The sequence below is a fragment of the Pempheris klunzingeri genome, chromosome 13, assembly GCF_042242105.1.
Source record: "Pempheris klunzingeri isolate RE-2024b chromosome 13, fPemKlu1.hap1, whole genome shotgun sequence".
NCBI classification, from domain to species: Eukaryota; Metazoa; Chordata; class Actinopteri; order Acropomatiformes; family Pempheridae; genus Pempheris; species Pempheris klunzingeri.
The window spans coordinates 3,125,353-3,150,843 of NC_092024.1; the positions used below are offsets into that span (position 1 = coordinate 3,125,353).

The window sequence follows — 25,491 nt, forward strand, 5'->3', positions numbered from 1 at the left end:
CTCACACAGTTATTTTTATGTTTTAAGTGTCCAGGTAGTTGTGAAAATATTGAATGACTTGTAAATATTGGATGTTTTTGTCCTGAATTCATTGGAAAATAGGTCTAATTACCCAAAATTTGTCTTTTCTGTCACGGAGATATAGCTTTTTACATCTCAGGACATCCTGACATTATATGCTTGCACATATAACCGATATTAATTGGAAATGCTAAAGTGGCTAAAAGCTGGCAAAGGCATTATTTCATCAACCTGATGCCAAATTGTCTCTCAATTAAATAAGATTAAATGTTGAGAAACAGTTTTTGCTACAGATGGAATAAGAGTGGGAGTGAGAGCGGAAGAATCAAATGAATAGAGTCACAATAGCAGCTGAATATAATCTGAAATAAATGGAATTGAAAATTGACAATATGGTAACAAAGGCGAAGACATATTGCTAAGAATGCCATTGCTCCCTCCGTTGGAGTACATTTTGAATATATCATTTCTCCTCCATGCAGTGTGTTTTGCAGTGATGTTTTCTGGCCTGTAGAAAAACTCTTCACAGGGCCCCTACAACCTCTGTAAATAATCTGACATAAACTGTAGGCATTATGCAAAGATGACATTGTGTCTGACCTCGTGTGGCCTGTGGCAGAAACATAGCTGCAGAAGGTAATGTCAGACTAAGAGAGACACTGATGATTCCCTCGTTCTTATTGTCAGCTCCTCGCCTCTCACTCTTCACGCTGCCGACCCTGTGCTCATCGCAGTTCAGCAGAGGCTTTCAAATTGCCGTTCTCTCGTAGGCTTTTTCCCTGGAAGCTCGGAACCCGCAGTGGGCAACACCCACTGAATCCGCTAATACACATCGCTACTGTTAAGCTGACCCTGATGAAAACACGTACGTGCGCTCACATAAACAGAATTAATGATGAGCATTTCTGGCAGTGTGTGTGATGTCTCCCTGCAGGATGACAGGAATAAGGGCAGCAGAGAGATTTCAGCTTTTACAGCCATGGGTCACAAGTAGGAGGCATGCATGCTTATATACTGTAATAAACCAGACATTCATATCTGGTGTCATTATATATCCTATGTCAAATGATCAGATCAGTAATGATATCTGTCACAAACAATGCGGTTGTTTGGTCTCTGTAACGTCTGTACCGTAATGTATGAGGCAGCTACAGTGAGATATGCTCCTTTTCCCACAATTTGCAAGGCTTCCCCTGACTATCCATTTTGAATAGCTGTGAACAGTGAATGATTTATGAAGATGCAACAGCAGGAAGAGCTATCAGTTGCAGTTACTGTACTCCAAGGCCCCTCTGAATAATGGCTCTCTCAGTGGTTAGACTCAGACTCTGCTGGGCTCTCCTGAAAGGAAGATATTGACCAGCATGGATCAGGCTTTGTAGCCTGCCTCTGAGTCCACTGACTACAGTGGCAGCATTGTTAATATTCTGGGTGTCATTACTGAAGAGTCCTGATAGGTCCCTGAACCCCACTCTAAGAATACAATGAGGTAGTTTAGAAAAAGTGTCTTCATTGCATTTGTTTGTCCAAAAGAGAGCACTGACAAGTTCATGTTTGAAGAAATGCTGTAAAGTAAGAATGCTTTTAAAATAATGAAATGTAATTGTGTATTTTTTATCAATGTACAAAATGCAAAATGAGTGATCAGAGCTCTGTGGGGGGGGCACACCATCACTTCCAGGACTCCCTGTTCTTCTTTACGCTGAAGATAGTTCCTAATGACATTGGCTGTATGTTTAGGGTCGTTGGCCTGCTGCAGAATAGATTTGGGGCCAATCAGACGCCTCCCTGATGGTACTGTATGATGGATAAGTATCTGTCTGTAACTCCATTTGCAGAAATGCAGCCCCAAACTTGCAGGGAACCTCCAACAGCTTCACTGTTGCCTGCAGACGCTCATTGTACCTCTCTCCAGCCCTTTAGGGAGCAAACTGCCTTCTGCTGCAGCCAAATATGTCAACATGTGACTCATCAGTCCAGAACACCTGCTGCCATTTTTCTGCACCCCAGTTCCAATGTTTTCATGCATAGTTGAGAGGCTTGGCCATGTTTCCACGTCAGAGGTTTGGCTTTTTGGTCGCAATTCTTCCATGAAACTGTCTTCCACAGCCTCACCTTGGTATCAGAGTTTGGCTGATCCTCCCCCAGTTTTGAGCCTCCTACAGCTGTTTCTGTTTCAGTTACTGACTGTGTTTCAACCTACATATGGAATTGATGATCATTAGCACCTGTCTGGTATAATTGGTTAATCATACACTTGACTATGGTCCTACAGAATTCCTCACGTTATGCAACAATTATTTATTCTGTAAATAAACAATTCTATATTTTTGAAAGCATTCTTACTTTACAGCATTTCTTCACACCTGACTTTTGCACAGTACTGTATATATAGAAAGCAAGTCTTCAGTACATTACTCCTACCAGTGTGCATGAATGTACATGAAATCAGCTAGACCATAGTTTAGTGGTAGAATTTTTAAAATGGTGTTGCAATAGGCAGAGCTCTGTGTGGAACACTGTTACAGCTTAAAACACGTGCAGCTTCAGTGCAGCAAAAGGTGACTGTAATGAAAATATGAACGTCAGTGCCCATAAATCGTCTTACACAAAAGGGTACACTTAAAGATCCAGCTGTGTGATCGTTCTATACCAAAGGGACAGGAAACCAAATGATAGTGAGACCAGTTTTTGTGGAAAATGGAGAAATCCTCAGTGTTGTTTTACACAGAGCACCCTTTTGAACAGAGATACGGCCTGAAGAGGATTTCATTTGGATGCAGTTCACATAAAAGTCTATTTAAATGTGTATATTATTAGATTGTCAGCAGAGCCTCTGAATCTCTCATCATTTGTTCAGAAGTGTGCCTATTTATCTTTTTTTTTTCTTTATCTTGGCACCATCTTGCTGATGTCCATATTACTGGTTTAAGTCCAAGCGTAAGAGGCATCAGGGATGCTTGTGCCACCTGACATGAGCTCTCTCATGCCATTATGGTTCATTGGGCTTGTTGGGATGGAATTAGATTGGATTCAAGACAGACATCGTGTAGGTTGGATTTCCTCCTCTTGTAGCAATTTGATGTCTCATGGGGGCATTCAGACGGGCCAAACACAAATTTGACAGCAGCGGCTCCCTGAAGCAAATCGTGTTAAAGTGAGAACAGACTGTCAGGTTGTGTCACCTCCCTCCATCTTTCCCTCTTTCAGGCTCCCCGTCACTCTCGTGGTTGACAGGGTTGTCTCTTTGTTCGTCTCGCCAATAAAGAATACATCACAGTCACGGGCGCAACAAGCTGGAAAAACCTGTGCACTAGAAGGACAGTTAGATGTCAGTGATTGTTTAATTAATAATCATTTACACCCCACAACCCCCCTCCTCCCCTTCCATTACAACGCCACCCTGGGGTCCCGTGCGTCCTGTAAGCTGCTGAGCCGACAGCGATGATAAACTGGATGTGAATGTTTTTTTATGCCATAGCAGAACCTGTCAAATATATTTAAAGAATGTATTAATGATGATGAGAAATGAATGACATGTGGCAAATTTCACTATTAGTCATCAGCATAATGAGTCACTGAGTCGATCAGTGATGACATGTCACGTCTGATAGCAGGTTGCATTGACATACATGCATAAAAGGACATCAATAATTAACATCTATCTCCGGCAACTTAACTTCTCTTTAAATGACTTTGGCCCAGTGTCTAACACCACAAGGCAATCAATCCCACCCATTTTTGACAGTTTCTAAAATAACTCACATTTGTTTGCCCCCCCATCCATGATTAGCTTCTCAAAGCACCATAATTAATCAAACTTAACACTGGCAAAGCATTCGATGATGCCTGATTCAGCATAATGTAATTACTCACTCAGATAGCATGGGATATTAGCATTTTTCCCACAGATCTCAAGGTCAAAGCAGAATACCAATCCATTGATTGGTGGCTGCGTGAGACGTGTCATGCATAGTTAGCCTACTTTTCCGTCTGCAGGACTTACTCTCAACACTTTTCTTGCCTCCACTGTACTGAATGTAACACTATAACCTATGGAACAGATGGGTGATTTTGTTCCCCCCCTGCTACCTAATGTCCCATTCAGAAAGGTATCATCTGCTGTGTATGGCTTCTGATCTTTTGGCACATAGCTTGAACAGAACGTTCAATATAGTTTTTTGTGTTTTATAAGAGAATAAGTGTGTGTATGCCATGAATACACTGATTGTAAAGCACATAAAACACATCACCTTTCTTGTATTCCCGTCTTCAGCGTTTCCTTATAAAGATGAGATTCGCCCCGCTTGTTATCCTCCGTTCTATTCACAACCATTGGAAATATGAGGTTTTTGCATTTAGTATGTCACAAACGTACCATTTCTGCTGATTTCCACATTTTGGCACATTTCCCCTGAATCTCAGCGTGGCTTCCTTACTCTCAGGTTTATATTTTTGTTAGTGCATACATATACAACCCTTCTTGTAAAATCGTCTCTCCTGCAGCAATCTTTTTTTCACACTTCAGAATTATCCTTTTGGCCTTTGTTGCTTCCATATATACCACTCAATCAAGTGCCTTCCTTTGAATGTAGTCACTCAGAAATTAGCACACAACAGCTATTGTGGAGGCTGTGCTTTTTTTAACTGCAGAAAGCGTACTTTCACTGGCAGCGTGAAATGCAGAAAGTGTGAGATTCCCATCTTCCCTTGAATTTCTATTGGCCGACGATGGAAATGTACCAGCTCTAATCAGAGACCTTAAATTAAATTTGCTCTAGCAGTGTTTGAGGAAGGGCCAAAGCATTCTCAAAACCGCCTCTCTTCAATGAACTGACAATAATGCGTGAGGTATGCCTTAGTTATGCCCCAGCCAGTGCACTTCTATCTGATCTTGTCAGCTAAAGAGCTCCTCTAAGTTTGACTGCTTAGGGAGGGATATGAGGTTTTTGGTTTTCTTAATTCTCATTTGTCTTAATTAACTAAATCAAGTTAGTTTTTTTAGTTTTTTTTGTGATGTAACAATAATTTTTTGTATGCAGCATTTCATGTGTTAGTCTTTAGTCTTTAGTGTGTGTGTGTGTGTGTGTGTGTGTGTGTTCGTACCTACTGTGCAGCAAAACTCACAACCCACTCCTCATTATGTCGCTTGTGTGTCTGTACATGTTTCATTCGTGAGATACTGCCTTGACCAGGGAATTCTGTCTGCCAACTAAATGTATCACTCTCCTGCTCAGCATCACTCGTCACTTGAGGGCCAATATTGTATCACCCTAATGTTTGCAGCACTTTGGTGAAAACTCCCAAACAAACACCACGAATGCCATACAGAACCACTTCCATTGGACTTGTGCCCAGCGACGTCACATCCATCCAACTTCCACTTGTGGGACCCAGTAACTCTGTTTTCTTCTCTACCCACAGCTCTTACCGCCTGGATAAAATCAACAGTGACATGCGTAACTACATCACCAATTTTGCTGCAGACTTAAGGTGAATACAGGCTCACCGCCTCCTCCTACCTCTCTGTTGCTGCCATGTTGCAGTGGTCAGACGTCGGAGCCAGCTGGCTCGCTGCCCTGCTGACATACCCAATATGGACGCCTCACAGAGCAAACACTCAAGACCAGTCAATGAGAGGTCACCTGGGGCAATCTGCTCGTATTGGCAAAGCATAAGGCGCTGTTAAACACAATTTAGATATGATTTGACTCACTGCCACACATTACATCAGCGTGGTTGCAAATGACACTATTCTAAGTGTTAAAATGAACTAGCTACATAGTATGTTGAGAGATGAATCACATTAATTAAAAGGTAGTGCTGCTTTACTCCTACCTCTTCATTCAGACTTAATCTCTACATGTTTCTGCTCTCTGATGTCTTTGGATGTTTAGAAGGTTGATATTACTTTGCAAATACACACAGCCTTGCTACAGCATGACAAGATGGATTGGGGAACTTTTAATCACACTGGCATTTTCCTCGCTGCCAAACACCAGCGTTTATCTCTATAAAAAGCCCAGAAACTGCTTACTCATCCCTGCCTGTCATTAGAAATGGATCTGGCAGAGGGAAGCTCACTTTGGTTTTCTAATGTGACTCACGTAGTATTCTTTGGTTCACTTAAAGCACCATTCTTCTTCTGTGTTCCTGTCTTAGTCTTCTCTCCAGCAGATTTCAAACCAGACACGAGTTTCTGCACATTCCTCTTGCACTGCTGGGGTAGCACATTTAATTGACCTGGCTGACACCGGGGTGCCCTCTGAAGTGCTTGCTCACTAACTAGCTCCTGATTTGCATTTTCCTCATTTCCAAGCATTGATTGGATGTTTCAGCACAGCAGGAGTCGAACTGCTTTATTAAGGACAATGGCAAACACATCAATGTAGTGGGAGAGAGAAACAGAAAGAGAGAGGGGGCTCCCCTTTTGGGAGACACAATGTCATAACCAGTCTCCCTCACAAGTTCAAGTTACCCAGAGGAGGCTCACTGCCCTTAATAAATCGTAATTGTTTTTGTCATCATGTTACACCTGTAGCCACTAGTCAAACCGGTGCTTATTAGTTAAATTATGTTTAATTGACTTGCTTAAGGAATGATCACCATGGCTGTAGTCCCACTCCCTTGCCTGCTTCTCCTTTTCTCTCTCTTTGTTCAGTCAGAGCTACCACTTGCAAGCCACCAGGGACATGCACCCGAGCATTGCCCTGGATCCGTCTGCCAACTACAACTCGCCCAAGTTTCGCTCCAGGAACCAGAGCTATATGCGGGCCGTCAGCACCCTTAGTCAGGCTAGCTGTGTTAGCCAAGTGAGCCAGGTGAGTGTGCACCCTTTCAATTAGGAAGAGTTTTCTAATCCTACTTTGTACTGGAGAGCAGCGGTTCTTATACTGCGGGGGCTGCTAAAGGACCCTGTGGAGGTCCCAGGGAGTCCTCAGGAAAATGAAATCATTTCACCAGAAAGTTCTTCATTTAAAACACAGTTCAAGAGCATGGCTGTCCTAATGAGTTTTAACTCTCACTGCGACTCTTTTATCCTTCACAATTTCGATGTTGTTATTAGAAACCACACAGCCCCTTTTCTGACTTAATTTTACTTGTTTTATATGAGTTCGTTGCACATTGTTTATCAGGATAAATTAAAAGACTCCAACAGGGGCTGCTGAGATATTCATCTCCCTCTTAAAAGAGAGACATATTGATTTGTTCAGAGTCTTAAAAGCTCAACTAAACTCCTACTAATTCCAAATCCCAGCAGAACAAGATGTTTATCTTTGATTCTTGATATTGAGCAGAGTGATCACCATCACCAATTCTACTCAGAAAACAACTATTTATAACAAAAACATAGCAAGATACGTCATACGCATCTAAAACAGGAAAGAGAAATAGCTGTCAACATCAACGACAAATTTTTCACTGCAAACTCTGCGGCACAGTATGACCTTGATTTCATGAAAATGTATGTCACATTGTTAAGTTGCATTCACACTAAGCAGGAGCTACTGCAGCAAAAGGAAGCAGCTCACAGGTGATGTGCTGGTGGAAATAAGACCCAACAATTTCCAGGCAACACTCGAAAAATACGATTTTTGTGAAAGATTGTTTTTGTGATATTATAAAAACACCTTTTTCATTGATCTCTCTCCTGCCTTTTGCCTATTAAAACCTGCGCACTTATTTGATTTTAGCAGCAGCCTTGTTTTTATCCTAAGCTAAACTGGCAGAGAACACAGTGCCAGGTTTTACACTCCACCAATTAACATCTCCAGATGAACAAAGAAATATCCTGACATGCTTAACAATGGAAAAAGCGCGCTTATAGCTCTCGTTTCCCACAGGTGAGTGAAACGGAAATAAATGGCCAGTTTGAATCAGTGTGTGAGTCGGTGTTCAGCGAGGTGGAATCCCAGGCCATGGAGGCGTTGGACCTGCCCGGCTGCTTCAGAACCCGGAGTCACAGCTACCTGCGAGCCATCCAGGCCGGCTACTCCCAAGACGATGACTGCATCCCCCCCATGGCCTCTACAGTCACCTCCACCATCAGGTCTACCACAGGTAAGGGCAAATGGACATAAAATGTATTTGCATAATAAAATGTGTGACAGCCTGGATGTTGGTATTTTTGTTTGTACTTACAAATTGACACCAAAAGCTTACATTTGGCATTAACATGTGTTAATGGATGAATACAGAGCAGTTAGTGCAAAGTGGTTGTATTGTCAAACAGCTTCATATCTTTGCATGAATCACTCTTGTATGTTTCCATTGTTTTTGATGGACGTATGATTACCGTAGCTACCACCTGTGAGCTGTGCTAGTTCATCTTACTGTATTTTGGATACAGTGCTTCATCTGCTCATCCATTGGATGCATCAGAAAGTAAAGCTATGAACCCTATTGAAAATCACAAATGGATATTGTCTGAAATAAAAATCAGGTCAGAGTACGGACATGACTGCTTTTTCCGCTACATTTTGAAAATCTGACTTTCTACATGGTGCCACATGGTGACACTTATTATTTGTCTAATTGCAAAGCTCATGTTTACACACAATGAGATCACATTACAGGACCACACACGATTGTGTCTAGACCCGCATAATGAATAATGTACAGCTGACAATGAATATACCAGTAACTGAACTGTCACACTGGTTAGTCACATATATTACATATGCTGATACTGAGCCATGACTATAAATTGTGAGCTGCTGGTGGTTTCAACAATTCCCATGATTGCTGGATTCACAGAGGAAAGGATACGTCCTTGTACAGATGAAGAATGTGGGAAGAAACGAAGAAAAAGTGTCCGGACGACAAATCTGAGCGGATTCCACCCCTTCCCACAGTAGATTCGTGAACTAACAACATCAGCTGGACTATAATAGGGAGGGTTAGAGGTGTGGCCATCTGGAAGTGTGCTTATGATCAATCCTTCATACCTATAAATGTCTGCTTACACTGCTTTCTCAGTAAACTAAAATATCTGTGCATTTTTAGGTTAAGGAGTTTGGTATGTGACAGATTTCGGGGATGGGCTAAACAGTGCTCAATCTGTCAAATTGGACCTCACATTTTCAATAGGGTTCATACTATACTTCCTGATTGATGGGAAATGGTTTGGAAGCTTTGCTCATCTTTGCCTCTTTTCATTGCACAAAGTACACATTTCTTTACCTCGACTGAAAACAGAAGAGCATGCAAGGATTGTTCTTACACCTCATTTATTAGAAATATTGTCCATTCTCTGTGATGTGTCCTGGAAGCTAGGAGTTTGAGCTTTGTGCATTGAAAAGATGTGAAGAATGCATGCTACAAATTAAGGTTGAGAAGGCAGTGTAAACCATTAACAGAAATGAGTCAAAATGGGAGTACTTTCCCAGTGTTTCACTGGTTTTCAACACCGTAATGTAAAATAATATTACAGATTATTACAATTCTAGAATAAGAAATCTTCAAAATGCAACGTGAATTGGGGCAATAATCATGAGGTTAGCACTTGGTTGATGTAGATGCTCTGCTTTTATCTTATTTTGACTCATGGCATTCAGTGCATGATTTGATGTAACTGCTTTGTGGCAATAAAAAGCACATTCTTTCCAGCTGCTCACACCTGTGGCCATATTACAGATACATATTTACATTTGTCTTCCAGACAGAAATTATGTGCAGGAAGACTCTTGTTTACCCGACCAGGCCAGTGTACATGAGGATTTGGCAGACACGGCCCCTCTGGCTCATGATGATCTGGGCTGCCCCATCAGAAGAGACAGGCTTTACCAACAAGATAACATGGGGGCTACAGCCAAACCTCTGTCTGGACCACCTGTTTCTCCAAGCCTTTTCAGGTCCCCCAGATCTAGTGCCCCAGAACGCCCATCACCAAAAGCCATTCAGGCCAGTATCAAAGAGTCAGCTACCTTGGCTGCAGCAATCAGCATGCAATGGAAGGAAGAGGTCTCAGCTATGCGTCGAGAGCTAGCTGACCTAAGGAGGGACCTCTGTAAAGAACTTCGTGCTTTCAACAGTAATTTCAACACTTTCACGCAGCATTACAACACATGGTCTCCCCAGGGTGGCAACGTGGCTGCTGGAGCTGATGTAGGCCTAGACACTCAGGTTGGAGCAGGGACAGGAACAGGGACAGGAGGACTTGGAACCTCTACGACAGATAGATTCACTGGGGGAGCAAGAGAGAAGAAACCCTTGGTGTCAAAAGTGTCTGTGGGGACCCAGGCTAGAAGCAAGGTCCTGGTTCGGCAAAGCACTGCTGATGCAGCTGTCAATTGTCCAGAAGAGGAGGAAAAGAAAGGCACCCGCCGAAATCTGCCAAAACAGCTCTCTATGGACCCAAGCATTCTTGCCTGTCCACAGTCAATGTATGTAGAGAGCGCCATACCACTCTCTTTGGATCCAATACTTCCAGGCTCTATTCGAGCAGTCGAAACAGAGCCATCTGTGCCACCAAACTACACAAGTTCATCTGAGATGGTCAGTAATGAGTCAGTCACAAGCCATGGTGCATTGCAACTTTCCACAGAAGCAGCCCTTGAGAGCCTTCAGGATTCAGTGACAGTGGAACAAGAAATACGAATCGCACCACAGCTGATAAACATAGACCCAGTTAATGAGTCTTCTTCAGATCCTGAACCATCTCCCGGCAACGAAATGAAGTCCCCAGACTCTGAACTAATGAAAAAAGATAAGATACAGCTACCATATCCAGTTCCAGTAGTCACTGTGTCTCCACCAGAGGAACATGATCATGACATCATGTCAGATTCAGAGTCTCCAGATCCCGCCGTTGTAAAGAAGCCAAATCCAGTGTCTCCAGACCCTACTGCTGTGTCTTTGCCATATTCAGGAGTAGAAGATCCAGATCCCGTAGACCCACCAGAATTCTCAGAAATCTCAGTCTGTGATGTACCCACACATGATCTTGATACTGTTATGCCATGTAATTTAGAGACTGACATCCAATGCCCATCTATTGTGGTGTCAGAATACCCTGACACAGACTCTCCTACAAGTCCAACCGATATTGACAAAAATCCAGATCCCATCATTACCCTTCCAGATTATTCTTCGAGCCCTCCCTCAGAGCAAATTACTTCGGTCTCAACTTTTGCTTCCAGTTCTGTAGAAACGCAACCCACCACAGAGTCACAGGATTCAGACTGGCCACCCCTTCCTGAACCACTTGATACCACGCCTATATACCATGCCGATCTGGTCCACTTTGACTTAGTCATGTTGACTTCTTTAGATCAAGATGATCTTGACTCAGTGTTCATGGACCCTGAACCAGAGCCTTTTGACCTGAGTGTTGACTCTCCAACTACTATGGAGGACTTAGATCCACCCATCTACCAATCAGATCCAAGTTCACCCCTACCCACTGTTGCTCCTGCCACACTGTGCCCCTTGGATCCGGCACAGTCAGCAGAATCTGTGGAGCATTGCTTAGCTCACATGCCTCAGGATGTAGTCTCACAATTACATGATGTTGCACTGCCACAAATCACCGTCACAATATCCCCTCCTAGTTCAGTATCTCCCGATACGTCACTGGAAATGGACTTTGGACCTGCAAGTCCAGATCCTCTTCCACCAGATACAGATCCCTCATCACCAGATCTCGAAGACGTACGTTCAGTGGACCTGCCACACACAGAGCCAGATGATGTAATTGCAGAAACATTGGAGTGTATTGCTATATCCCAGGAGTTCGAGGAACTTGTGGAAGAAGAGAGCCCAGGTAGTCCAGAGAGGTCCTCAAGCGAGCAGGCCTTTCTGTGGTATAGGTGGCAGAGGAGGGGCCAGAAACGAGAATCAATCCACAGGAGTGCCAGTGTGGAACTCTGGAGTGGGAGATACGAGTACAACAGTGCAGAAATCACATATGTGTCGCTCACTCTGTGAGCTCATACCTCATTCTCAGCAGACCAAATGTAGCTCAAAGTATATTAATAGGTCATGGTTTGTAGCTGCCAGTATACTGTAGAATAACGTGCCAATCTAAATGCCATGTGATCATTGGCATTCAAAGCAAGGACTTCCTCCTACACAAACCTGCAGTAATATTCCAGGAAAAAGACTGCATTGGTAGCAGCAAAACTATATTTCAAGGATTGCACCATACTGCAAGAATGTGATGATCAGTGGTGACAAATTTACTGAACAGTCATGCTTCAAAAACACTCACTAAAAGCAGTATGAACTTCTCTGTTGTCACTGCAGATGTGAAGTATCTTCCAGGACAGTGCTACTTATTTCAGTGTACCTTTTTTAATCATCAGATATACTAGTAATGAATGGTCTTGTTCAGTCGGTGTATTCCATCAAAGAGATTTTACACATCTGTTTTAAGAGACTCTCTTGGAGCCCTGTTATAGACTACGGACAAGATGGCTTAACATGTACAAGGTCCTGACAATCCTGCAGTGATGATGGAAACTTTCCTTTCCTTTACTTATTTTGAACTCTCTATTTATTGTCACTCTAGAGTTGAGTGAAGAAAATCTTGGCAGTTATCATATAACTATAAGGACATGCTGTTTACTATGTGAGCCGTTTGATGAACTCTGCACTTATAAGACATAAGTGATAATGATACTGTGGAATGATGTTTGCACAATCCTAGATGGAGCTGGAACACTGTACTGTTCATTTGTTGGGAAAATAACTCAAATCATTCTCAAATATAATCACAAACCAGTACAGATATAGTATGTAGCCACAATGGACACCCAACATCAAGTTACTTTTATGCACATACACAATACTACCAAATATACAGCACATATACACACATCTTTGCTGAACAATAAGTATAAGGATGCATTTATTTAACGATACACAAATATTGATTTAATTTGTCTGATCATTTGTCTATAGTAATGACAGGCCATGTTGAGAGATGACACTGTATTTTTTATTGTAAGATATCATCTTAATGCTCAGGAATCAAAGACTGAATGTAATGCAACTGGGACGTAAGTGTAAAGACATGTTGAATCGTGTTCCTTCCAGGAAAGAGGTGTACATCTTGTGGCATTTTCTAATAAGTGTGACACTGAATGATGAAATTATGTTGTAATGGTGCATGACAGATGGCCTCAATGTTTTGTGCATTTCATATACAGTGCCTCATTGTAAGTATTCAGTTCTCTTCATAGTTTCATTTTGATATTCAGTGCAAAGAAAAGGAGCCTCGATACCCCAGAAGATGCAGAATTGTGTTACCAGCAATGAACAGCTAAAAAGCCAGGCAAATCACAAGATATATCTGTGCTATCTGTCCAATTAATGGGCTTTATATGGAATCGCCCACTGAAGTCTGTGCTCTAATAAAGTACGCTGGAACAAAAAGAATCTTTCAGCTGAACATCAGTGAGCTGGCAGAAAAGGATTTTCCTGTGTTTTGAATTGAAAATGTGCAGAGCACTTTATGAAAGTTTGGTAAATTGAATCTGAAAGGTTTTCAAAGAGGTAGGAAGTTAATTAGGTTGTATTGTTGTATTCATTTTGCTCAACTCACCAGCATAAAACACACAATCCCCCTCCTCCCTGGACCCCGTCCATGTTTAACTTTTCAGTTGCTATCTACAAGTAGCACATGATTTAACCTGTAGTGCAGAGGCATTATGTTTATTCATAAAATAAATTGCTTCAAGATTTAGTCATACAATGAATATTGCCATATAACAAGTGCCATAAAACTCCTGTGAACTTTGAAACAGAGCGAACAGAAAGATAAACAGAGCGCCTCGTTCATCACTTACACCTCTGATGAGCACTTGTTGCCAACAGTCTTTAACAGAATGTTATTTTCCTTTTGTTGATTTAAGACAAAATATATCGAAGTGTGCACTCTTAACCTATTATAAATCACAAACCCCTTTATTCAGGTGGCATACTGCTATTTAACACTTCAGCCACATTTACATTGAACTTTAACAGTTTCTCTATTTTCAAGTTTTTGCTGGTCATTTGATTGGTTTGTGTGGTTCACAAAAGACCACACATGAGCATCACTGCTAAACCCAGGAATTACACTAAACCCTGGTGGGAGTCAGCTTTCATGGCTTTAAAAGTGGTTATTGTAATGACGTTTCTTCTAAGAGTGTATCAGTTTCAGATCAGCGGTAAAACCATGTTGGCTCAATAAGCCATGTCAGGTGATGTGTGTTGACCTATTTACACCAACCTCAAACACAGGTTACTGCAACTTTCAACTTTCATTGATGAAAAACAGAATAGCACAAAACAGTACTGTGAAATAAACAGTATTAATTAATTGTACCCTTTCCAAAATGACCTTAGTCACTCTGATCAAGGTGTTCTGCTGAAACATGAACCTTCCCTTGAAGGCATTTTTAAGGAAGACTGTTTTTGTTCCTTCTTTGTTGTGATTTTTCCAAACAGAGTTATTTTGTTATCCACCCTGTTGTGCAGGTTGATAGCCTGCACTGTGTAATGTAAATACAGTAGATTGCACTTTATATTTGGGCAGATCTGCCCACTTTTCTGAATATCCACCCCACTCCCTTGTTTTCAGGGATCCAGTTCTGCCTTCCCTCCACCTGCAGCATTGATCGGACTACCCAGCAAACCCCAGGTAACCCTGCTACCTGGGACATCCGCCATTGCTCCGTCTCGATGTGAGAGATGTCATTTCGTGATCAATGTCTTTGTTGAGCTTTCTGATCTACAAATAAGAACAAAACAGACCAACAGACGAAGCAGTATCAAAGGGGAAGGCTGCATAAAGAAACATAGCGGGAGATCACGTTCCCATCAGAGACAGCGTCATAGTTTTGCCCCTCCCTATGTGCAGTACAACGTCACAAATACAGAGTCAATACACAGAATCCAAAGAGAACAAATTAAACAGGAGCAAAAGGGAGGCTATGTTCCACATAAAGAAAATAAGATAGAATAATAATATATAGACACTGGGGGGCAGGGGGCTGCCCCCATCAGAGGCACCATCCAATTATTTCTCATTCCTGTACAGCACAGAATCACTAACACTTAAGCACTTATCTCCTGTAATCTGTTTAACCCCGTAATGAAATCACTTTAATCACACACTTAGAATTGAGTTTCCTTCGTCCTATTACAAACTGAAATGTTGTTTGCTGATTTCCATATTTGTAACCAGGTTTCTTCATCAATGTCTATGTTCAAGTTCTTATTACAATCTTTGGGCCTGAATGCACGTTTACCTTTATCACATTTAGAAAGTGCTCCATACCCAAGCCCCAGAATACCTTTCTTCCTTCCAACAGAGACTATGATCTCAAGCTGAGAGGGTTGAGAGATGTTATTTTGATGAAACAAGAGTCGTCCTAGATTATGTCCAAATAATCTTGATCTGCAATTAATCCCATATTCACACCTCAAGAAAGCGAACGTGGCCATCGCACCCAACACAGCTAGACTGACTGGAGGGTGTAGTCGCTCCACTATACCTGCACTGCACCCCAACTTTAAACTTCTCAACCATCTTCCTTGGTTATTAGAGAGACTGTAGACGGCAGAGCTGAATTGTTAAAAGCGCTTTCTCTGCTGTGGCTTGACATATTTATAGCATCACTTTCTGAAACCTGCCTTCCAACATCCTTCCATCCCAAAGTCTGCAATATCACACGAGCACGCATACACACTGACACACACACACACACACACACACACACACACACACACACACACACACACACACACACACATGGCCCTTTGGACGTTTCTATTATTAGCCTCAATTGTGCATTTTAGTGATCCATCTAGTTGACAAGGGGCCTGTTTGTTTTCTAGAAGGGTGAGGTTAAGACCACAGTGACATGCATCTAACTGGTGACATGCAGACGATATTCAATGAGCCACCAGGAGCAACAGCAGGGGAGTGTCTCCGTTACTGACTGCAGCAGCCTTTACTGAAAGGCAAACGCGGCAGTGTGACTTTCATGAACAGCAGGACAACATCTGAGGTACTACAGGCGATGAAAAGCATGTCCTTGATCCATGCATCAAGAGGAGCTGGCCATGAAATGACTTTATTTGCTGCCACAGAGTTTTAGCTCTCAGTGATTAATCACAATGCTCAGGACATCTCTCAACTTTAGCAAAATATCCAGGTTCAGTGAAGTAACTTTGAGTACGGACTTTCTCTGTGTTTTGGTATCCATTGTTGGCTATTTTTATATTCATTTCTTTATTGTTACTGACTGCAACACTTGCGACAGTGCCAATAATGGAGTTGACTATCCGTCTTCCTCTCCCTCCCTCCCTCCCTCCCTCCCTCCCGCCAGGTCATTTACATATCCTTAAAAGCCTGCTGCAAAACAAACTGCTGCATTTCCTTTACAGTGATAAATCCAATCGGGAAGAAAGTCTCTTAACGACGTGTCACTCAACTCCCCCCTCACCCCCCCCTCATGTTAGCATACAAGCCAGTCCTGATAGATAGAGAGGTCCTAACAGAGATGGAGTGCTTGAATCACTGCCTTTGTGTCTCACGTTAATCAGCCTCACTGGCACAGTGGTAGCTGTTTGTGTGTGTGTGTGTGTGTGTGTGTGTGTGTTGTACGCATTTGTATGTGTGTGTTAGAGAGGGAGAGTGAATGGAGAATAATGATACGATATCTCTATTGTAGACATACCTTTTTTAAACTACTCACTGTCCATACTGTGTCTTGAAACCTCGCTTGCATGCAAAGGAACATTTTGTTCATCTTGCTGTCATGGAGATGTGTATATATATATATATATATATAAAACAACTAGCACTCCCATTCGGTGGAGTACTAATTCATACCAGGCTTTCTGCAGTCTGATTGTTAGCCAGTGGCTCCCAAACTTTTTCTGTCATGCCTCCTTTGGAAGCGGAAATATATCTGAATCTATGTTCTCTTCTTCCCGGTCCACAATCTTTGGCATTTTACTGCCTGACTAAATCTTGCTTGCCTGAAACTTGATAACCATGCTTGTTTGGCTATTGTGTCTTCACAAATGAATGAACGACTGAATGAATGAATGAATGAATGAAAAAAATGATGAGCCAGTTTTCATCTTTTGATGCACTCTGCATATTTTGTCCCCCAGTCATGTGTGCTCCTGTTGGAGCGGCATGCCGGCAGGTCTGAGAGCCACTGATATAAACTAAAATAAAATCTTAAGACTTAAATTTAACACAGGGAGCCTCCACAAGATAATACCACTAGATTAGGTAATAACACAGAGCCTTTGCTGATATTGTACTTACAGTAAGTGGTGCACAATTCCTTGCCAAATTTACAATTAATGAACTTACTGTAGTGTACTACCACAGTGAACCCTGGGCCTTTTTGCCCGGCTGTTAATCCAACCATGGTCGTTTCACTACTTAGCTTAATTTTCATATTTCTGTACTATCATACTGAATCATTCAGTTGAGGCTGCGGTGGTGTGCATTGCACACAACATTGTTCAACGTTTTGGCTGCAAGCAGTGAGGGAGTGAATGAGTGAGTGAGTGTGCACGCACTGGCTGAGTTCACTTGAGATGAAATCTAAATGCTGAGTAATACTGCCGCTGCCAAGATGTGAGTGAGAATTATGACTCCCCTTTGCACGACTGGCTGGCTAATAATGGCTCTATTTTGGTCCTCCTGCTGAATCATGCCCCTGAATGGGTCATCTCTTCCCTCCCTTGATCTCTCCTCACTCCCTGATTTATCCTTGCTCTCTATCGCACACAAACCCCAGCTCTCACCTTCCCTTCCTGTCTGCGCTGATCGGCCCTCCTCCTGTTCCCTCCCTTACCTCTGCATCTCTACTTCCTCCCTCCCTGCCTTCCTTGTTCTTCGCTAATGCATCTCTTCAACCATGAGAAGTTAATTTTGTGAATGGACAGCAGCATGAGTCATTAAGCCCTTGGAGCAGAATGTGCTTCATAGACCAGACATGTCTAGCTATTTATAAACACAACTAAAATATGGGTGAGAAAGAGGCCAATAGGTGTTGCAGGTTCGAGGCGAACCCCTGGCTTTTATTCTCACCAGAAATGATGCTCTTTCCAAAAAGGAATGCAAACAAAAAGAAAATCTTTCCGTTGTGTCAGACAACAGTGTGTTTGCTCTGTAATTTAGTTGTTAAGGCTACAATGTAATCAGGGTAAAATGCTATTAATTCTACACCACAACTTTTGGCAGACTGCGTGGGGGTGCAGCTCGTTAGAACTCAAAATAGATCAGAGTCTGTTCTCATAAGGACTTCCTTAATTGCTTTGTGTGATGTAAGCACTTGTAAGACAGAAACAGAAACACAAAGTTCAACACGGTTTGCCTCCTTGTTAAGGAAAACGATAACCCATAACTTAACCTGCAGCGTGACTCTACGTTCTTCCTCTTTGCCTTCTTTTCTGTCTTCTGCTCTGGGCTCCGAGGCACCTGGCACACGCCCAGCTTTGATCAGAACCCACTAAACACGGCTTGTGCTTCAGATGTTTCAGCCTGTAACTACACTGACTGAGCTTTTCTCTCAAAGCCTTGCTCGAAAATAAAGACCCGTCAAAGCCTAGAAGGCATTCATGACCCATTCCTCAGTCCATCTCTCAGTGGATTAAGTCCATATTTTCATTTGCACTTGAAAGAAAGTAATCCTCCCTTTTTCTGTCATGAAATGGACAGAATAAGAAGATGAGAGCTGTCAGGCTTCTTTGAGCAGCACCTCCTCACCAGGATCCTCCACACATGAGCACTGTTGATTACCTCTCTGGTTTTTCACCATCATCCGTGTCTGATGAGTGTCTCTTGTCACAGAGGCTTTGATGTTCTCTGTTACTCGACTTATGGACTTATTCATAATTTTAAAATATATATGTGCCTAACCTTAAAATGATGCCCGCATTTCCAAGCATTCTCTCCATTATCTGAGCACTGAACATGAACAAAAGAGGAGGAAAAAGGTTTCTGCATTAGGAGAGAGCACGCTCTTGAACATAAAGCGCTCTCTCAGCCAGGATCTTAGGTCGACAAGATGATCGGCAACAAAAGGAAAGTACGAGCATAAAATCCACTTCACAAAGTTGGCCACAAGTTATGCATTTACAGATTTAGCAACATTTTATCAGGCTGTGGAACAAATGGTGTTTCTGCCTAATGTCCCACAATAATCACCATGATATATTAGCTCACCCCATATGCTAATGAGGTGATTAAGTAATAAAAGTAAGTTAACTAAGCAATAATGTTAATGGCTAATACACTGGAAAATACTTCAGCTTGTCACGTAACAAATGGGTAAGGATATGTGGTGTCTGCTGGATGTCTCTGCCTTATATTGATGTTGAGATGCTGAGAGGAATGTCTACATTCACACACAGAACATGTGCCATGTTGCAGTGAAATAAAGATTTTACACTTGGAAGAAAAGCTTTAAAAAAAAGCAGCTTCATCATCTGAGTGACTGTTAGATTAGAATTATGATTATTACTAATATAGACCCACTCCAACAAACACTATTATTAGGAAATAATCTATAATCAGGAGGTCAGATGGAGAGATGACATGTGTGAAAGAAGATTCTGGTGATATTCTAGGTTTTTATTTATTTTCAGCAAATCCCAACTAAGCAACACATTGATCCTGCTGGCACACTGGTTGTCCAGCTTTTTTTTTTCTTTTTGATCCCACATACACCATCCTGCTTTTGTAAATACTAACTAGAGGTGTAAATATGTGTTTATCCACTTAAAACAGCCCCCAACAAATTTAGCATTTACTCCTGTTTGAGTTTCCAGCTACCTTTTTCCTTTAAAAGTGAAAAAGTGATTTTATGTCATCAATAGGAACTTAGTGCCACTGGCAGGGTGTGAAAGTCAGAAAGTATTAAGAGATGAAAAAACGCATTGTTGATTTTGATCTTGATGTTGGCAGTACTAAAGATATGTAGAATATTTCCTCTTTTACAGGATATACTTTGGTTTTCAGTAGATGAATATGCCTTCATTTGTTTTTACAGGCTGAACTTTCTGTAAATATTACGTTCTTATAGACCAAGTCAAATCATGAAAACATATATTCAACCATGTTTAGTTGAGCTTTAATGACGGTGAATAACTCACTTTATACAGTACATTTAGAAGTCCATTGTAACTCAATAAGAAAAATGCAGCTTATACATTTTTACAAAATGACTTTTTGAATATTTATGTCTTTCCGCTTTTCCAGCCATCACCTACACACCCAGCTACAAGAAGACCCCTCCTCCAGTCCCACCCCGCACCACCTCCAAACCCCTCATCTCCATCACGGCCCAGAGCAGCACCGAGTCCACCCAGGACGCCTACCACGACGGAAGGCACCCTCACGGTGGGATGTGGGCCCCTGACGGCCTCAGCCTCGGGCTGAACCCAGGCAGGGCCCTCTATAACTCCACCGACAGCCTGGACAGCACCAAGGCTGTGACCATCGCCATGGAGGCGGCAGGAGTCATGGCTGGAAAAAGACACCCGTCCACAGACAGCCACAGCTCGGTGCTCACCTGCGACAAGGCCATCCTGGTGTCCAAGGCTGAGGAGTACTTGAAGACACCTCGATCCTCTATAGGGATACAGGTCAGTTTTGTCTGTGTGATGAAAGGATCTCACCAGGACTGAATGAGCACTAACGCTGTTACAACTCACACACACGTACATTCAACTGAGAAACACTGCTCTCTTTAAAGCAGCTAAAAATAGCAAGAGTGAGTCATCGTACTGCAATCCATCAATTAAGATTCAACTCAGGCTGGGGCAGGTTTTAGTGAATGGTAGTTCGCTCCATGGTTCATTCACTCCCTCTCCACTTGCCGTACCTAAAATCTCACGGTCTTCCTGCTCTCCTTCTCTCTCTTTCTCTTCCGTTTTTTCTCTTTGCCTCTCGACACCTCCATCTCTGTGCGATCTTATCTTGGTTTTGTCTGCCTCCTTCTCTGACACACTAGCTGATGTTCTGGTGTTGCTGATCTCCAGTCTCAGTCTAAAGGTTGCAGATCTGCTGCAGAACACAGTGAGGAATCTGTATCAGATGACACCATCACCTCAGGGTCATTTATAGTATTTTATCAAAGCAGAGTATCAAACGCACTGTGTCAATTTGTACCTTTGTTGGTATCTTCTCTAGCCCCATCTAGTAGGAGTAGTAAGTTTGCTTTTCTCTATTTGTCTTTGTTCATATACTCAGTTCTCACCTCTTAAACCCGTCTTCATCATCAGTCGAGTCCCCTCATCCATAATCCTCCATAATAATCAGTCTTTCCTCCACATACTTAGCATTTTGTGCCATTTATCCAGTTTTTATTCTCTTTCCCACACATAAAATCTATACACTAACACGCCCACTCTCTTGTCTGCTGACTGTCCAATTTGCTCAGTCAAGGGCAAAGTTGAATTTGAAAACCTTTCAAATATTTGAAGAAAAAAAAAAGCAGACCGCTTCATTAATCTCATTCTGGAGGTGTTTGAATGTGGTTGGGTGCTATTCAAGTTTCTTGCAAAAATAAATCAAGCACACCTTAAAGGGTAATTGCTGCATTTTTTTCCCAGGTGATATTAAGAAAGTTCTTTGGCTTGAGACCAGTCTAACACCCGAATTACAGTGAAGCCATTGACTGTTGCCATCGGGGGAGTCAGCCAGCGAATAAATGATCCCTTCAAAGTCAATTGATCCTGCTACACTTGCTGCGTTGCATCACACCAAAACGTAGAGAATATCCAGCAGCAAGTTCTGCTCAGACATTACATTTCAATGTTCTGTGTAAATGGGAGCAATTAAAAATAGCCTCCAGCACATTAGTTGTAACAGGCCATTAAACTTACATTCTGTAGCTTATCCTGAAGTTACTGTCTGATTTCTGCTGTAAAGTGAGACATAAAACTTCATGTAAACAAGGAATGGAAATTCTTTTTTTAAAGTGAAAACTGAATACTTCCGTTGGCTTTTACTGACCACAAAATTAGTGCAGTACAGTTTCCACGTGTGTGTGTGTGTGTGTGTGTGGAAATCAGAAATGTAAAACATGTAGAATCAGACATCACAGGGAGCATTACTGGGAAATATGTTCATTCAAACTTTGACTGAGCTACATTTGCACTGGGATTTGTTTGCTGGGCCATCACAGGTTTTGCCACTCAGAAGAGATTGGAAATAAGCCTTTGGTCTCAGCCTGAATCAGTATAGCCTGCATCTGAGCCATCATTCATAATACCAGGACACTTAAAATGCTTTGTTTCAAAGACATAGTAGGTGTTTGGGGAGAAATCAGCTGAATGTAAATGCAGTAACCATCCATCCATGCATCCATTTTCTATACCTGACTTTGGGCAAGAGGCGGGGTAGACCCTGGTCGCCAGCCAATCGCAGGGCCACATACAGACAGACAGACAGACAACCACTCACTCTCACACTCACAATTTTAGAGTTACCAATTAACCTAATGTGCATGTCTTTGGATTAGACAAAGACATGCACATGCGTGGGTTCTTTGCGTGGGTTCTTTGGAGAGAACCCACGCTAGCATGCAAACTCCACACAGAAACACCCCGGGTTCAAACCGGGATTCGAACCCGGAACTTTCTAGCTGTCAGGCAACAGTGCTAACCACAGCACCACCAAGGTTACATTAATTCCCTGCCTTGTTATTTAGACACATACACATGAAGGGGAAAAGAAATAAGAATAATAAGTGTTAAGTGCACAAACACAGCCTTCTTTCAACCACCTTCTTGAAAATGGCTGGATTAAGATATTTGGGCATATCCAAAAAACCTGTTGATGTCCAAGTCTTTCAGAACGTTCAAAAGTAGGTGTGTTTCTCAGTCTGACCAGAAATATGGGCTTTTCTTGTGGGCATGCACATCTCTGTGCATCCCTACGTCGGCCTTGTAAACTGTTGGATAGTTGGTTTGTTTACAACACGCAGACTGGCTGTAAACAGGCAAGAGGCCATGTGTCACAAACTGTGGTTCAAAAGCTTCTCTAGTATGAATGTGCTTTATTACCTGAATAATTTCAGGTTTTAGGAGCTCAGGTTTTATCCCATATGTCTCAATCAGAAAATGCTACATTCGGAATGAGGCCTTGTTCAGAATATCCAGACAGAATATGCTGTTTACGTGCCCCATATCAAATCTGGAATATGGTCACAGTCAGAATAATGATGGAATATCAGCATTTCGAGGAGAACTAGGCTGGACAACGAAGAGATCTTACTGTGAATTTTCCCATGTGCGAGCAGCTGTGGTTCAGCTCATTCATTACCAACAGAGGGGAATACAGATCAAATGGAGTGTGAATGAGATAAGTTAGGAGCAGAAAGAGCAGGACAACATGACTTTGGAGAGGAAGTGAGGGCGAGTTTAAGGAAGGAATCATCAGGGAGCAAGTAAATGTATGTGCATGAATTTATTGGCGTTCAAATTGGCTTCAGTGCTGTGTGTTAAGTCCATAAGCACTTTCGATTATCAGAGCAGGAGCAGCAAAGGTGTCAATTTACAGAAATGTCCAACATTTCATTAAAAAACTGTCTGCAATCCCCCGACCCCTCAACATCTGCTGGTGAGTGTCTGACTGATTACCAGAACATCATAGTATCAGGGGGTTGGTACATCACATGTTCACACTGAGTACACTAAGGCCATGCCTGCAGTCTATATGCACGCTTTATCAACCTGGTGGAGGAGGATTTAAAAACCTACATATACCAAATATAAAAAGGAAAATTAAGTGAAATAATTCAAAAAGAGAATCTAAGACAAAGACATATATGGTGCAAAAGTTAAAATATACAGATAAAATATGGGCAGGTTTTGGTTTGCTGTTCACAAAATGTGGCCTTTGCTTTCCAGTGGTATATAAGAAGGAGGCTTTATTGTTGCCTGCCAGTTTGATAATAACCCCCCTTTCGATAGCTGAATGAGATGACAATAATGTGTTGCAGCAGGCAGTTCTTGGGACAAATTATTGATTTCTGTATTTTGCAGACCGCTTCAGTTGTATGGACATGGTATCATATGGCCAATCAGTCTCATTCACTCACTACTGGAAGTACGATTAACCTAAATTAGCCTGCCTCTGTATTGATTTGCCATTTCCTTTTCGACTCTGCTCATCTTTTTCAGAAAGGTGACCACAGCTTTCATCTTTCACCTCTGACCTTGTGGACATGATGTGGCGTTGACTTCCTGTAGGTCCTTACGGCCCACTTTAATGCTGCTTTAGATAACCTTTTGCCACCCTAAAGCTGCTACGTGTTTGTGTTCTAAACTGCTGATTGATTTATTTACAAAAATAGTTTTAATTGGAGCCATAATGAGGTCGCGTAAAGAGGAAGTCAAAGCTTTTAACCTTAAACACAGTCATTGGCTGGGAAGAGTCACCAGGTGGTGTTTGTGTGCTTCTGATGAAAGGCACAGTGGCTCTGCTCGACTTTCTGCTGATGCTCACAGTTTCCACACCTGCGCTGACGTCGTGGCTGTGATTACCGATGCAGTGTGTGTGTTTATATGTGTGTGCGCACTGGTGTATCTCTATGTCTGTATATCAGACATAAATCTCACAGCCTCCTGGATGTTTTGTCTTCCTCCAGTCCTCATCCATCACGGACATGAAACTCATTCTCTTTTCATGAGGTGGACTTTGCTCTGCTTCTAACACAAAGTAATGGAGGTCTCCTCGGCAAGCTGCTCCACACTCATTTCCTCCCTGCTAACAGCATCTCCCTCTCTCCAGCTTTAATACTGACCACTCTAGACCAAAGGTAGGGTTGACATTTCCTCACAACAGAAGCACGCCTTACTTGGAACCAGTGCCTTTGACTCACTCACATGATTCTGCATTGAGCTGAAGATTTATGAATGTCATTCGCTCTAAAGGCCTCATGTGGACAGTTCTGGAGAGCTCTTACAGTTATTTTGGCAGGAAGGGCAGAGATGATGGTTCCGGTATTGTGGGAATATACACAGATTTATCTTTAAGCCACAATAGTTGCTCTTTGGAGCTGTTCTCTGGCTCAGCAGTGCTGACATCAGCAGGCTAACATGCTGATCTGTAAAAGGTATACATTTACCGTGTTTTCCATCTTAGTTTAGTGTGTCAGCATGCTAACATTTGCTAATTACCACCAAGCACATTCAAGGCTGATGAATGTCATTAGTTTTGCAGGTATTGGTCATAAAGCGCAGCATTGGACAGCCACCACACAGCTCTCTCAATATTCATCCATTCTGTACCATCAAATATTTGATTTGCAGACCATGTCTGGTACAGTCACAGCGAAAAGAGGCTCAGTGGGCACTAAGGGAGAAATACCGAAATGATAAAAAAGACAAAGAAAGGCTTAAGACAGCAAAAGAAAGAAAAAGATTGTGACAGTAAGCTAGCAGGAAACTGTGAACGCTAGACAAAGAGAGAAGTGAAAGCAAAGAAATTAAACAAGAAAGAGA

The 25,491-nt window shown here is 42.2% G+C and overlaps 1 protein-coding gene across 1 annotated transcript in view; it reads left to right on the top strand.

Moving 5' to 3' along the window:
• The window catches only part of dlgap2a (discs, large (Drosophila) homolog-associated protein 2a), a 46,237-nt gene that overhangs the window by 14,566 nt on the left and 6,180 nt on the right, over positions 1-25,491 (top strand). Inside the window, exons 3-6 of the mRNA XM_070842039.1 lie at positions 6,683-6,833; positions 7,866-8,082; positions 14,588-14,647; positions 20,240-20,625. Coding sequence (XP_070698140.1) covers positions 6,683-6,833; positions 7,866-8,082; positions 14,588-14,647; positions 20,240-20,625 — 814 coding nt within the window. The remainder of the gene's footprint in view (positions 1-6,682; positions 6,834-7,865; positions 8,083-14,587; positions 14,648-20,239; positions 20,626-25,491) is intronic.